General features: G+C 40.5%; 1 protein-coding gene across 1 annotated transcript; it reads left to right on the top strand.

The window, feature by feature from the left end:
* Nucleotides 1-13011: 13011 nt before the first annotated feature.
* LOC128740891 (uncharacterized) lies at nt 13012-15320 on the top strand. The gene is made up of 7 exons (XM_053836466.1): nt 13012-13024; nt 13234-13747; nt 13803-14261; nt 14319-14732; nt 14793-14944; nt 15010-15174; nt 15238-15320. The coding sequence occupies exons 1-7, from the start codon at nt 13012-13014 to the stop codon at nt 15318-15320; spliced, it is 1800 nt and encodes a 599-aa protein (XP_053692441.1).
* The last annotated feature ends 789 nt before the right edge of the window (nt 15321-16109 follow it).

A 16109-nucleotide genomic window follows, 5' to 3' on the forward strand; every position in this document is an offset into this window, starting at 1 on the left:
TGCTTCCTTCTACCACGCTACAGTTGATAACCGTATATCTTCTCGGTGGTAGAAGCAAAGGGCAATCATACAAAAATAATTACCGTCGACAGGAGAGCTGACGGTGCGTATATGGAGTAATAATAATCGGAAAAAAATTGGTTATAACACTGTCTTATATAAGGGTGCGGCAGTAATTTAAGTGCATAACATTTTTAGATACCAACCAAAAGAGTGTTGGTTGAAGTTTCACCTGCCATTGACCGACCCTTTTTAACCTACATGTCGTAATTTTAGCAGTTCATCCAATTTATCACTCTTCGCACCAGGCACTATAAATTCGTAGGGCAGTATCAGGCGGATTTTTGACGACTCGTGTGACTACGAATCAAATTTTTACTCTCCGACAAATCCTCCAGACATATCGGGTGAACAAAGTACCCACGCATCACATTTTCGTTGATTTCAGGGCAGCATACGATACAGCCGAGCGCGAATGGCTATGGCAGATAGGCACGACTACGGGTTTCCAGACAAACTGATGCGGCTGATTAAAGCTGCCCTGGAGGGAGAGATGTGTTACGTGTGTTACCTCAAAATCATTAAAAGAAGCCTTGAGACGGCGGAGGCAATCTACGTGAGAATAAAAACGGAGCCTAGGAGGATTGGGTTACGAATCAATGCGTCGAAATAATAGGGTAACTGGTGGTAAAATGCCCAGTCGGGGCAAAATGCGCCGCTGTAATATTTCACGAATTACTCACTTTTAAACTGTAATTAAGGTGCCAATCGCTTCTATTTTACGTTACAAACTTGTGTTGAGCATCTAAGCTTTCTAAGTTACATAAATCCTATGAAAAAAACAAAAAAATTAACTGCAGGCTTATTTCTTACAATTTTCGCAACTTTTTTCGTAAGACATTACGCCACCAATAAACAATATTACGTATCTGTAAATGGCTCTTGTTTTGAACAATGGTATCGGTATCCAGCAGCCAACGTAAAATTGCTTAATTGAATTATTATTTATATGATTTAAACGATTTTTTTAAAACAAGTTCTAGCGGGGCAAAATGCGCCGTGAGAAGCATGAATTTACCTGCAGTACAACCAAGCGTTAATCGATCTAGTAGCCCATACACTTTTAGGCAAACGTCAAAACGTTGGTAAAAGCAAAAGGCAAAGTGTTGTTTTAATTCTGATTTGCTCCGAAAAACCCGGTTAAGATGTCGCGATGCTACATAAGAAAAACCCACCGTCGGTCAGTGGCCTGCCACTTGCGGCGGTAGTGAAAACCAGTGAAAAACAGTGAAAGACGGGTTGCCGGCAAGGTACCAAGAAAAACCCTTGTGTGATATGTTAGCATCGACCGCTCCAGCGAGCGAAGATGGACCTGGCGATTGCAAAACCGCGATCCGGAATAACAGATTTAACAAGTAGGTAGGTCCTCACGCTGTCCTGAGTCGTGCCGGGTTTGCATTAAAATAAAACAGACAGCGCATTTTGCCAATTTGTTGTGGTGCATTTTGACCCTTTGTTGTGGTTCGTTTTGTACACACCTATGCGCATTTTACCCCTAACGAATCTGAAAACAAATTTTCAAATGCCTTATATAATTTCACGATTTCAACGTGTTTTATTGATTTTTATGCTTCAGGACGAGCATGTTAGGTAAAAAACTGTTCTACTTTAAAGTTTATAGTCTAGTTTCTGGAAATGCATTCCGCATTGATGAATAATATGATATTCTTCTTAACGTGGGCATTATACCCCCAGTCCCCCTATATGGTAAATATAGGAAGAGGCTCCAGAGAAAATAACATTTGCCTCCCACGGACAGTCACTGTTAACGGCGCTGAACTGGAGGTGGTTGATAAGTTCATATATTTGGGACCCGTGGTTACCGCCGACCAGGCTTGATTTGCTCTTTTTACTTTATTTTTGCTCTTTTGACTACAGCGTCCCAGTCAAACAAAATTCGAAACAGTAATGCATAGGTAAATTGTAGAGTTGATTATTATCTACAATATTGTTGAAGAAAGTATAGTTTTATCTTTTATATTTATGGCGCTATGGGACTGATACCCCGCTGGTAGCCAAAAGAGCACTCTTTTTGCTACCAATGCACAGTGGTCCAGAAACGAAAGTTAAGTGGAAACATATTTTTGCGGCTAAGCGATTTATAATAGTTCCCTACAATGTTCAGCAAAGTTGTTCAACTCTAAAAGACAATTAATGCGAAATCAACGACTAAGTTCCAGTTTAGCTTATAAACACATAATCCATAATAACTTTTTAGAAGAAAGAGATAGAACGATAATTTCTTCAACAAAGTTGTAGCTAAAGATCATATAAGTAACTTTGTCAAAGACATAGTAGGTATTGTTAGGCGTTTTAACTCACAGGGTGTTTTACAACAAGACATCTCAAAAATCAAAAATCTTTTTCGCTGATTACTTCAAATACAGTGGTTTTATTGCATCATCTTATCAAAAGACATATTTTTGTAGAACATTGTGTGTTGAAAACTCATACGTATAACGAGTTCTAACGTTTTCCCTGTGTTTTTTTAGTCTGTTTTAGAATAGAAGGGGCAAACGAAAAAAAAACAAACTTGGCCGTTTCTGAAAGCTTGGAGTTTTATCTCAAACATATGTGGTAATCAAAAACTGGTTTTTCGCTAACTCGAGTAATTTCAGTTTAATTATTTCATGTTTGACCATTTTCTACTATGCAGTATTTTCCAATATCTTCTTGAAGACATTTGAAGTAATCAGCGAAAAAGTGATTTTTGAGAGGTCTTTTTATAAAACACCTTGTAAGTTAGAAACGCTTGAAAATACGCCTACTATGTCTTTGGCAAAGTTATTTATATAATCTTTAGCTACAACTTTGTACAAGGAATTATCCTTCTATCTCGTTCCTTTAAAAAGTTATTATGTGTTAAGCCAAACTGGAACTTAGTCGTTAATTTCGCATTAATTGTGTTTTAGAGTTGTACAACTTTGCTGAACATTGTAGGGAGCTATTTTGAACCACAAAAAACTTTCCACTTAATTTTCACTTAATCCACTTAATGGGTTTGCAGCTCTGTAACGCTATAAATACAAAAGATTAAACTATACATTCTTCAATAATATTGTAGATAATAAGTAACTCTACACTTGTCCTATAAATCACTTTTTCGAATTCTGTTTGGCTGAGGCGCTGTACTCAAAAGAGCAAAAAAGAAGTAAAAAGAGCAAATCAACCCTGCCGCCGACAATAATACGTATAGTTTTTTACTGGTAGCAAACGACCTAGGCAATGCTCATCTTTGAAAGAAGGACCAAAATGTAGCTATTCCCTGGTATCAAACGACCTAGGTAATACTCAACAGAAGTCCGATTCTTCCGTTACTTGCTTTGCAACTTCTAGGTCATTGCTTCAGATTAATAGAACACCTAATCAAATTCAGGAGCTAGAAAAAAATGCTTCTTGTGCAGATTTCAGGTTGTTCGAGAATGTGAAAAATTTTCATTTCGCCTACTTAGACCACCACACAACTTCCATTCCCAAGGAAACCTGCTATTCCGGCACCGGCAAGGAGACGTTTACATTTTAGGAACTAGTGTCGCCAGGGGGTTGATACGACGTCACATTTTCGTTGCTCACATGAAAAAGGCGGCAAACGCAAAGCGATTTCACAAAACGAATTTAACTAACCATTTTCACAGTTTCATGTATTTCGCATCAATTGCCTGCCTGGCATTGGCTATGTGATGCTAAAACCTTGGCTAAAATCAAACTAAAACTAACAAAATTTAACTATTTACACATCCGACTCGGTTGTCAGCTTGAGCCCATCTATGAAGCTGTCAGCTTGGGCCCGCTCTATGTTGGCTACGTTTTTTTGTACAGGTTGGTATTGGAAGTGTCGTTCCCGTGAGTGTCGCCAACAATACGAGTAAAGGTGCGTTAAGACTGGTCAATGTTTAGGCAATATGTGACATGCAACATGTGAAAGGCTACATATTGCTAGTTGTTTCACAATGTTGCTTCTGTCGCCACCTGAACATTGTTGGCTTTAGTTTTCAAAAGGTCGCATCATAAAGGGTGTCCCACGTCAAATTGCACCACGGAAGAAACGCTGTAGAAAATTATCCATTGGGTTTGGAGTTTAGTTTAGAGTGTATTGTTTACACTGTATTGTTTTTGCTGCAGTTTTTCGAAAATTGGAAAAAATGGCATCACCCGAAAAGCAACGTCGCGGATTGAAATTGCACAAGCATTTGGAAAATCCTCAACTCTCTCATCGGTACATCGGAGAAAACAACTCGGAATCGTACAGTCAACGATGAGTCGTGTGGTAAAACATTACTACGAAGCTCTGAGTATCGAACGGATGGAGAAATGCGGTCAGAAAGGATGTTTTATTAGTGATCAGGATCACAAGCATGTCGTGTAAGCGTTTAAGGAGAATCCTAATGCTTCGGTCAGGGATGTGGCCAAAAAGTTGAATCTATTCAAGTTTTTCGTTCAGAGAGCCTAGAAACGGGTTGAACTGCATACGTACAAAGTGCAGAAGGCTCCAAATTGTGACTAACAGCAGAATACGGTGGGAAAGTCACGGGCCTGGCAACTGTACATCCAGATGCTGACAAAGCCTCATTGTCCAATCATAGGTAATGAGTCATAGAGTCATCATAGATGATGAGACTTACGTCAAGACGGACTTCCGGCAGCTTCCGGGGCAACTATTCTTCACCGCCCAGCACAAGTTTGATGTTCCGGAGGAAATAAGCAGAAACTTTCAAAGTGTGCAAATAAATAGTTAATTGGCCAAGCGATTTGCCTATGTGACAAACGGAGTACGCCGTTAGTGACTACCGGGATTGTAAATGGGCAGATTTTCCTCATGGAGTGTCTATAGAAGCGTTTGCTTACTCTGTTGAAGCAACACGAGGGCCCTACGATCTTCTAGCCGGATCTAGCTTCGTGCCACTATACAAAGGATGCTCTAGAGTGATACGAAGCCTACGGGGTTACTTTCGTGCCCAAGGACATGGCCCCCCCAACGCACCGGAACTAAGAACCATTGAAAAATACTGGGCTATTATGAAGCAGGCACTACGGAAGCATCCAAAGGAGGTCAAATCTGAAGAAGACACGAAGAAAAAGTGGGTTTCCGTACAGAAGAAGCTGCAGCCAGATGTGGTACAGAACCTTATGAGTGGATTTAAGCGTCAGGTGCGTACATACAGTTATGGTAGTGAAGTTGAATAAAATGAATATGCCAAAAACATACTAATGGGTTATATATTATTGGTTGAAAGTTTGGAAAGGACCGGTCAACTAGATAATTTTCTACAGCGTTTCTTCCGTGGTGCAATTTGATGTGGGACACCCTTTAATCGACCCTTTTACATGGGTTATGCGACCTTTTGAAAACCAAAGCCAGATTTGTGAAACGTTGCTATAGTAGCTTGGAAACATCGGGCAACAGTTTGGAAAAAGTTGCATGCCACATGTTGCCAATCTAAACGCACCTTAAGGAGATTTAACGACGAATTCAAACTGTAAATCGAGCCTACTTTTCCCTCCGCAAGACGCTTCGATTAAGAAGCATACTCCGCTGCTCAAAGCTGACGATGTACAAACCACGGATTGGAGACTGAGACAGTAACTGTGCTTATGGAAGACATACGTGCACGGTGGACCGACTACGTCTTAAGGAGTCCGGACGACTGTGCAGTGCAATCCGTTCTCTTCAAGAACCTCGCCGGCACCAGGAATAGAAGGGTCCAACGTGCTAGATGGCTTGAGCTGGTTGAAGCCGATTTGCGTGTATCGAGACGTCCAACGAATTGGCCACGACATCCCCACGACCGAGTACAGTGGAGACCCTAGTGGCACAGTTGTTACAAACCAGTTGTGGCAACCGGAGGACCTCTGGATACGGCAAGAGCCACCACGGCTCTATGCTGTTAGAAACAGAAACATTAGGTGGAGAAGATGTGGTCCCCAGAGAGTTGGTGGAGCTTAGATACTTAACTTATTATAGGAGCATAGGAACTTCTCCCATCCAACATTGACTTGTTAGCTGGAGCATTGCTGTGTTCACTTGTGATTAGTTGTCTAGGATCTAGATCACAGACTCAATTGATTGCCGGCTGATATATGCCATCCTTGGTTCGAATGCTATTGACACAAATATAATTGTTGCTGCCAGGAAAAATTCCGTTAAGCAACCAAACGTCAATTTCATTGGTGGGAAATTGTGACAAATTTGTATGTTATCTCGTTCGTGAGTTTACTAAGTACAGTGCTGAAAGCTAGAGAGATATTTGGTTGACCAACGTTCCCAATGATGACGCAAGTATTCTTGGATCGTTTGTCACTGTGACAGACAGGTTGAGGATACCTCTTTATAGGCATTAAGAAATGGCCTTGCGTGAGAACGTCCATATCATCTAAATCGTTACTAAACTGACTTAACGGCCTGAAGTTTAAGCGAGCTTTTACATGGCTTAGAACTTGGCTATTATCATTTTTTCGTTTGTTACTGACTATGTCTCTAGAATCCTATAGAGGTGAGATTTGAGAGCCTTTATCGCGGCTTCCCAGAGCCCGCCGAAGTGAGTTTATCCTAGTGGTCTTAAACAGAATGCCCTGGTCGGAACACTGACGCATTATATCGTTTCCGGTTTGCTGTGAACGAAACTGTTCTAAGAACTCCTTTAGCATTTAACGATTCCCGACAAAACTCGCGGTGTTGTCGCAGAAAATGAATTTGAGCATGTCACATTTAGGAGCATATAGTTTCAGAGTAAGACTGCTGCTCTAATAGGCAGCCTTCGTTGACATGTGACAAAGGATTGTGTAGCAGCTTTACGATGAGGGTGGCATAAATGGAACGAACCATACAAATCTGCACCAGAGTTTAAGAACGGAAGTACACCCGAGCAGGAGGAAGATCTTGCAAGATGAATTCTAAGGATTACATTGAAGCTCTGACCAACTTGTTGGTTCCGTCCAAAGCGAAATACCTACCGACGCAAATCTTTTTGTCAAAATTACCACCATAGCTCATATCTGCTAGATTAATTCTTGAATGAGATATAATTAATTCTTGAGTAAATATTTTCTAATCAAAATGTGGTGGGCATTTGCAGAAAAAAACGAATTGAATTTTGATTGTTAAACTCAATATTATCGAGCTTATAACTAAAAAATATTCCGAAATTTTATTATGCTTGTTAAAATCATAACAAAGCTCCGGAAACAAAAGGTCGAATACCCATTGAAGATTAATATTCCGCACTAATTGATAGGATTTGTGTTTTTTGATATCGAATGAATGAATGCTGTACAATTGGATTAAGTCTCCGTCCGGTTTCGCATCAGGATGCGAACGAAAAATTCCGCAGGGCCAGAATGAAGCAATTAAAAGTGTGGCTTTATTGGATCAAAAAAAAATCGTGCACCGTTCACAGTTCCCGAATAAATACACGCGAAAGTGAATGTTGTTGTCCGCGCAGAGGAGGATGCCGGCGGCGGCCACCGCTTGAGCGGCGATAAATGTAAATCAAAAAATTATTACATTTTTATGGTGCCACCGATTGGTTCTGGTCTGCCGTTCGTGTCCCGTGGCAACAGCTGGTGCGGTTGTTCAATTCGTAGTTAACCGCCGGATTTTGGTGAAGGGAATATTTGGTGGTCCAGTGAAGGATCCATAACTGTGTTGTTCCTGTAATGGAAGAGAACAATAGATAGCATTACAATGGAACGCTTAGTGTATTTGTATTGAAATTATATTTAGTTTAAAAGGCACCATTGTGAAACGAAATTCGTTAATTATGTTGTAGCGCATAAATAAGACATTATACCATTGGCGTTGATTGCTCTTCAAGCATACTCATTTCAACTGGTTTACGTTACTTTAAAAGTTCAGCTTCAGTGTTACTTGATTCATCGGCTCTTCTATGATAATTACGAATTTACAATCCAATCCTTTTAGGTCGAAAATTATTTGTTTGCTGTGAAAACAGTTGTTAGGCTTTTTCAATGCTATGTTTGAACTCTGCGGTAACCTTTTTATAATCGCTCCAAATTTGAAACAAAACATCCGTTCAAAGACTCACATTACAATGGAATGGTTCGCTTGCTGTTTCCCCTCTAGCAAAGATCAGCCGTTCGGGGTTCAGCCGTTGGTAACTATAGTATTTTTAATAGCTAAATCATGACACTAATAGCCGTCGATTTTTCCTTCGGGTTCGCTGTCAGCTAATATTGGCGAGCGTGATTCCGTTTTCCTCGCGGTTATGACTTTGAACTTCGCGGTCTTCGCGCTTCGCCGCTGCGCTAGCTTTCAGACTGGTGACACAGAGATTTTTTTTTGCTCAGTGACAAACCTTGCCTTGTCTTTGGATCTCACGTGTTTGAACTTGTGTTCGTCTTATGTATGTATGTATGTGGCTTAGAATAGTGCTTGAACAATGTGCCGATTCGAGATGCAATAAATAATAATTGTGCGCAGCAATGGTGCTGCAGCAAAAATCAATTTTTAGTGTCACCGTTCGAGTTTGTCGGTTGACATTCTAACAGCCAGTTGCGACCTTCGGATAGGTTGATGACTATCAGCGATGCATTCTAATCGGGAGATTGAACTTATCTAGATAGTGATGTCTCGTTGTTTTAGAATAATGACACAATCTAAGAAGACTTTAAGTAAAACCATACATGATCACTTTGGCATAATTTAAACACGAAGTCTTAATATTTATTTAGATTTGATTTAGGTCAATAAAGACATAAAAATAAATTCCAGCCTGGGTCATCGAATGAACTCATTCTTTACTCTTTAATGTCCGTCAAGCGACAAAATCGTTTCTCCCACGAATGTGACACTCGCACGGTGAAACTAAGTCTGCAGCTTAAGTGCCATTCATCCTTTTTCCATTTTCCAACGTGTATGCAGCTTTTACGATGGTGAACTATATATGAACGTTGTTACTGCGCTAGTTATGGCACCAATAAACGGGATAGACGGGGATAAAGTTGGTACTTGCTATCGTTGGACAGGACCGTAAAAACGGTTGGCAATAAAAAGGAAATGGTATCAAATGATGTTGGCAATTTGTTCTGTTGGTATTCTGTGCGCTTAATGTGATTTTACTACTGCTTTGGTGACCACCCTTATGAGGAAAAACTGCCTTCCGTTGTTGCTTAAGTAAGTCAATAACTGTGTGACTGTTTGTTCTTTTTGCGGCAGAAAAAAATCACAACTTTCCTCTGGCATCGCAGTTCGTTCCGTAAGAGAAGAGCCGGAGGTGATGAGCAGCGCAAATAGCGAAATATTTCTTTTCAAATTCATGGCATTCTTAAATGAATTTGGGAGTTTGGAAGGAAAAACTTCCTAAAGAATGTTGAAGCTTTTAGTGAAATGTTGGGTGCGCAGAATTAGGTGCGTTCACAGTATTCAGTCAGTAAACTAAATAGGATATTTCAGGTGTAAACAGTCATCATATACATAAGGCAAAAGACCTATTCAGACTTTCAAAACCTGAATTATATTCACAAATTACGATGAAAATATATTTATTTTAGCCAAGTTTTCTATATCAAGGACACCGGAAGCCAACAAACGAGTAACAGAGCGAATTCGACGGAAACCAAATCAGTCTTGATGTAAGATGGCCAAGAAACTGGGAGTTTCGCAGTTAACTATGAAGAATATTTTGAAAGATGATCTTCGATTAATTCCATACAAAAAACAACGGGTGCAGGGTTTGACTGAAAAGCTGAAGGTTGCAAGAGTCGAAAGATATCGGCGGCTGCTCAAACGGCACGGTGTATGTTAAGTTATGTTTTCGGTCGTAACAATGTTCCTACTACAGGATCATCACAACCAACAAAATGGCCGGATATATGCAGCATATCTTTCTTATAATCCTTGAAACAAACTGGCTGTTTCTTGTTTCAAAAACAATAATTGCGTGTATTTCAGTTATTTATTATTGAGTTCAAGATCTTTTCTTACAGAAATGTACCGTTTCTTCATACTTTTAAGAAAAAATACGGATAAAATTATTCGTCACGGTTTCGAGGGAATTCTCGAACTTTTCCTGTAATATGGCTCATTAGACGGCGCACACTTTCTTCGCTCATCGTGTTGGCTATCTTATTCCACCAGGTCTTCATATGATTAATGTCTTTGACAACTTTTCCCTTTGCCTTGAGCCTCCCCTTCATAAATGCCCAGTAGTTCTCAATAGGGCGGAACTGGGGGTAAGTGGGTGGGTTCCTAAGATCTTTCGGAACAAACTGGACGTCTTTCTCTGCATACCATTCCTGAACGACTTTGCTCTAATGACAGCTTGCCAAATCTGCCCAAAACATCACCGGATGCTGGATCGAATGAACGGCAAAATTTGTTTTTGGAGACACTCTCCAACCAAGCTATGCCAAGTGAAATTTTCAGCCTTGACATAGGTTTCATCGTCCATCAGAAGACACCCGTCGAACTTGGTTAACACCCGGTCGTATAGCTTTCGAGCACGGATTTTGGCCACACTATTATGTTTTTTGGTTCGGTTTGGCTGTTCGCTAGCTCGATACGTTACGTTATTATGGGCAGCACCGAATTTTCTGACCAAATCACGTTCCGACAGATGGGGATTCCTCTTGATGGTCTTCAAAATCTTACCACGCAGTTTTCGGTCGACAGTTCCACTCCGATAATTGACTTGAGGCTTCCGAATCATCGTCAATGTTTCCTTATACCGTTTGATAACGCGCCATACGGTATTTCTGGGCAATTTCAGCTGTTTAGCTAGCCAAGATGCGGACCACAATGGATTTTCCAAATCATTATGCACAATTTTTTCCCTTCTTTCGGATTCCATGTTGTTTGTTTACATACTACAGTCGTTTTGCGGAGTGTCAAAAATACATAGGTGAAGCCTGGATTGACTATATACAGAGTGGCGCCAAGTCATCCCAAATGTATGCAATGCGGTTTATCCTAGGTTTTTCTTTCTCTTTCCTGCATACGCGTTGGATAGGTTGTCTGCTCGATTGGAATGACACTGACAGATAATTATCATTCCAATTTTGACATTGTCGCCACTCTGTATATATTCACTCTTGTGAAGCCTATAAAATTTTCGACACGTGGGCGCCAAGAACTTCCAAATCCGTCCACCAAGAGCGCCACAATATGAGTAAAAGTATGTTCCATTTCTAAATGAAGCAAGTTTTATTCTTCATTCTTCATCTTTCATACTCCTTATTGATGGTTTGTGAAGATCATTTCGTTTTTATAATCAGCATTATTTATTCTGATAACATCTAAAAAATTCTAAATGGCTCGTTTTATATGTTGACTTTCATGGCCTGCTTTATACTTGACGCTTTACACCGTTCCTTTTTCTTATTTATAGTAATATTTTCTGATTTCCTTTTTAATTTTTAACTAGCCGACCCGATAAACTTCGTATTGCCACAAATTAAACTATGTTGTGCATAAATCGTGAATTTCGGATGAGCTTTGACACAATCTCGAGTTTAGCAAGTTTCTGAGGAGTTCAACCTTAGATGATTCATTTTGGCAGTTACGTAACTATGAAAGCATACCAGATAACCAATAAGCATCATCAATGCTATTCAAATGCACAGCAATAAGCATGTAAATCGCCTTAAATGCTATTTAAATGCTATTTAGGCACCTTCTTATAGTGCTGACAATGCTGATTTGCAGCTAATTACCGACACGAAGAATTTGAATACAATTTTGGATGCCAATTTACAACACCTATGCAGTCAAAAAGCTAATATACAACAACGTTCAGTATAAAATGCCAGATACGCTGATTTGCTGCTTATGTTAATGCTTATTAGTTACCAGGAATGGGTAGTTTAATATACAAATTTGCAATTTTTCCTCACAGTAAAGTAGAAAACAATTCCCCTCATTTGCTTAGCCAGAAATCGGATAGCAATACTAGCCGTGATTGTACAAAATTTCGCCGAACACCAATTCGCGAAAAACCTTAAGCGGAATGTACCATTTCACGGAAAACTTAGTCGTGGAAAGTACCATTTCGCAGGGGGAATCCTCGAACTGAAGGAAAGTAATAGAGGTCAGTAGACCTAGGAAAACCAATTAACCTAGACAGTGACGATTTCTGCGGGAGGATTGTCCCCTCCCAGTGGCCGGCGCTTCCGACGGCGGATCGCCGGCAACACTCGCAGCCGTCTCGCCCTAAATGATCTAGTGTTACTATAGATAGTTTTTGTGATCTTGTTATTGACTAATGTTTTGTAGAAGAGTCTCGAATTTTTCGAGTTCAATCAGTTTTTGAGTTACGCAAAAATTTCTGTTTTATTTGTATGAGAGCCCCTACCACAGGGGTGAGAGGTCTCTAACCATCATAAAATAAATTCAAGACTCCAAAATCCCCCACATTCCAAATTTGGTTCCATTTGCTTGATGAGTTCTCCAGTTATGCAAAAATGTGTGTTTTATTTGTATGGGAACATACCGGACATACCGACAAACAGACAGACAGATAGAAATCCATTCTTATAGGTATAGATTTGAAATACATAATTATGTATTCCTTTATTGTATTTTTTATTTCTTAGTTTCATAACATAAAACAAAAAACTGGACCAACTCAAGATCTATTTGTCATTTTACACTTCCTCTATCGTTCGATTGCAATTTCGTGTAGTGCAGGAAAAACGCGATGTACTAGGGCGATCGTATAAAATCTACCAGCCTAAATGCTCAACCTGCCACAGCGGCTGGTTATCTGATAAGAGCAGCTATTCGCAGCTGATAAGAACACTGACAGCGGTCCGGCCCCGCTGGGAAGTTTAGTCTACGCCGAACCGTCTAGCGGGAAGTGACTGCCCGTTTCGTTGATCGAAATATTATTCTAAATATTAAGCACAATCGATTGTTTATGGTTTTTGAGTTAATCCATAGCGTTCGAATTTATTAGTTTTAACCTGGTTTTAACGATGAAAATGTTGTGTTTACACAACATGGTAACAGCAAGTGAGTACTTAACGATTTGTATTGCTTCAATTAGGTTTTTGCTAATTGACGTGCTATTGGAGTGCTTCTAACCTGCGTTGTTTCAATAATGGGGCACTTCGAGTGATAAGATAAAATTTGCGACAGACTGCATACGGCTAGTGCGATGTTTGACAAAGTCGGAAATAAGAAATACAAACCGCTAAATCTCATTATTCTTGTGTTTACAGTACTGCTTGCTCATCTTGTGCGTGGGCAAGAGCTGATGATCGAACAGGAAGGTAGCGGTTTTGAGCTTCCGCAGAATGCAACTCCTTCGTTGGTGTATGATTACGTCAACTGTCCACCGGCCGACGGGGAGAACCCGGAACGGTCAATGATGGGTGAAGCGGAAGATGTTGATTACAGTTATGATTATTACGACATATTAGGAGCTTCGAACAAATCGGAAATCAATGATTCGGGGGAAAATGTGACGATTGATGATGAACAGTTGCAGGGTGAATTGGAGGCAATCATTTCGCAGAACAGCACAGTTGAAGAAGAGAATGACGCAAGCGGAGATGGGGATTTGATTCTTGGAACGTTTAAGTTAATCAAATCACCAAATATCTACAGTCTGCCGGATAGCGAATTACCGGAAGTGAGATTTTCTGCATTTACCGAAGAACACCCCGAAGAGGTTATTTTGACTTCAGAAAACTATCCACAGCCATATCCCAAAGTTGTAAATAGTTATGAAAAGTAAGTTAAGTCAGTTTTGGAATTCGTGTGTAGTGAGTGATTCAGACTTTTTTAGCTTCACTGTTACTGGTGGAATTGGTGTTCAGGTCACAATTCACAATCTTGATTTGGACCATGAAAGTGATTTTCTCTACATTCGAGGCGGATCAACCAATGACAAAGACGAGAAAGGACCCGTCTTGACGGGCACCATCAAGGAACCAATTCAGTTTCTTATCGCTCACACTACGACATTCAGTGTGCATTTCGTGTCGCAGCACGCCGAAACGGAAGAGCAAACACACGCCGGATATCGACTAACGTACGCACCGTTCGGAACCGTGGTCTCACCAACCACTCCTTCGACTACGGAGATGATCGTTCCACGTGACGAACTGCAGTGGCTTCGTAAGGAAATCTCAATCAGTCGAACGATGATGGCCTCCGTAGAAACGTGGCCATTGATTAAGAATGCTCTGGTTAATGCTTCGAATGCTTTTATCGAGCAGCGACAACTTAAGTATCAATTTGCTCGGTAGGTATCCTAATTTAATCAATACGCTGCAAATTAAAAATTGGGTTTCTTGGGCAGGGTTGAAGATATACGGATTTTGGCTCAGAAATGTCCGGACACCTGGCCCAATTACGAGGAATGTGTTAGTTTGGAATTCGCAATACCCTTGCGTCCGCTAGTGGCAGTGCTCGAAGAAGATTCAGAGGGCTTTGGGTTGGATGGCAAAGCAAAAATTCGAGGTAGAGGATTTATTTCGCTAACAACCACCGAAGAACCGGTGCAGGAATATCAACTCACGGTTGACAATCTAGAGCAGATGTGGACTGACTTCGGTGCAATGGCACTAGCCGAGGTGGGAGTAGAAGTGTATCAAATGCCGGAAAATGAGTCGGTGTTGTTGATCTGGATCGCAATCAGTCTGTGCGTACTGGCGGCGTTCATTTTTGTGCTGTACAGCATTTGGAAAATTGACTTTTTCAAGGATTACCGAAGGTACCTACTAGCAAATTAGCATTGAAAGGCCCTAAGATTTCTATGACTTTTTTATGGTAGAATTTCACGCTTGAGTCGCGAACCTCAGGATGATGATCGTAATGAGCTTAAGAAAAAGGAATTTGACATCTCAATGTTTCCATCGCCCCATCAGATTGTGCCGAGTCTTTTCCCTACCGGAGATCCATACGGTGAACAGAACCCTCAGTATGGTAAGATCGAAAAAATTTCATTTTAATTGTTTCATTTTGATAAAACAAGTATTTTTACATGTTAGCTTACGATAATTCCACAATGAACCCCTGGCAAGAGGAAACGCACGAAGGCCAGTTCAATGCGTTCGAAAAGAATCCTCCGCCTCCGATGAAGAGAATGCAGCAGCCACAAGCATTCGAACCTCTTTCCCCGTTTGAGTACTCACCGGGAGTTGTAGATTTCAATGGTAATTTACGCACTTAATTTTTTTTTGAGTAACACGATGATTTGTAATGATTTTTTTTTTCAGAAATACCAGAGTCAAGGTCACCGCGAAGAAGTCGAATCAATCCTTTCCTCCCACACGATAATCAGCTTGATTCAAGACCGTAATGAAGCAGTGTATTTAATCACACTATTTGACTTTAAATAAGTATTTTTTGTTATTACTCAGTAAAAAATTAGCATTTTTTATGTTAAAATATATGTACACATTGGTAATAAGTTACTTAACCCAAAATAATTCTCCGCTCATTATTTACTGTATCGAGAGGTGCGTAGACGTTTCAATTACATGCGCCATGTCGGTCCGAATGGAACGGCTTGTCTCTGATCCAATTTAAATGGACACCCGCAGAGAATCAAGACCGGCTTCTCGGTTGGCAACCGATCCCTTACCATGCGTTGATTCCTTTGCCGATCCTCCGGATCGAGACAAATCCAACAATTTACATATAGGTGCGCTGCTGTGTGCTTATACAGGGCGCCAGAGCTTGGCAGAAAATCGAAAATCGGAATGTTGTCGTAGCCAGTGCGCAATCATAAGGCAAACCAAAGAGATTTCTTATCAATTCAATAGCCAACTCGTGGGCTGGGGTAGATGGCCCAATAGTGACCCTACAATTTTCTTCATACTCGAATTTTTGTCTCCAACTTTTAGCACAACTCAAAGAGGCTTTGATTCCCTATTCCGTACACAAAAGCGTGCAGTGCTCAACAAGCAACCAATGAAGTCATCATCAGCTTTTCAATCCGATACAACTTCGTGGCGTCCGGCCAGACAGTCCCTGAGGAATGAAACTTTAATTATGCAGAGCGCAAAAATGATAATGACTACGAAATGCATTTGCATATTGCAACCACGTGCAGAGAGAAATGTTTAAATGCAAAAATCTCCGTCGG

This window comes from Sabethes cyaneus, chromosome 3, assembly GCF_943734655.1.
Source record: "Sabethes cyaneus chromosome 3, idSabCyanKW18_F2, whole genome shotgun sequence".
Classification (NCBI taxonomy): domain Eukaryota; kingdom Metazoa; phylum Arthropoda; class Insecta; order Diptera; family Culicidae; genus Sabethes; species Sabethes cyaneus.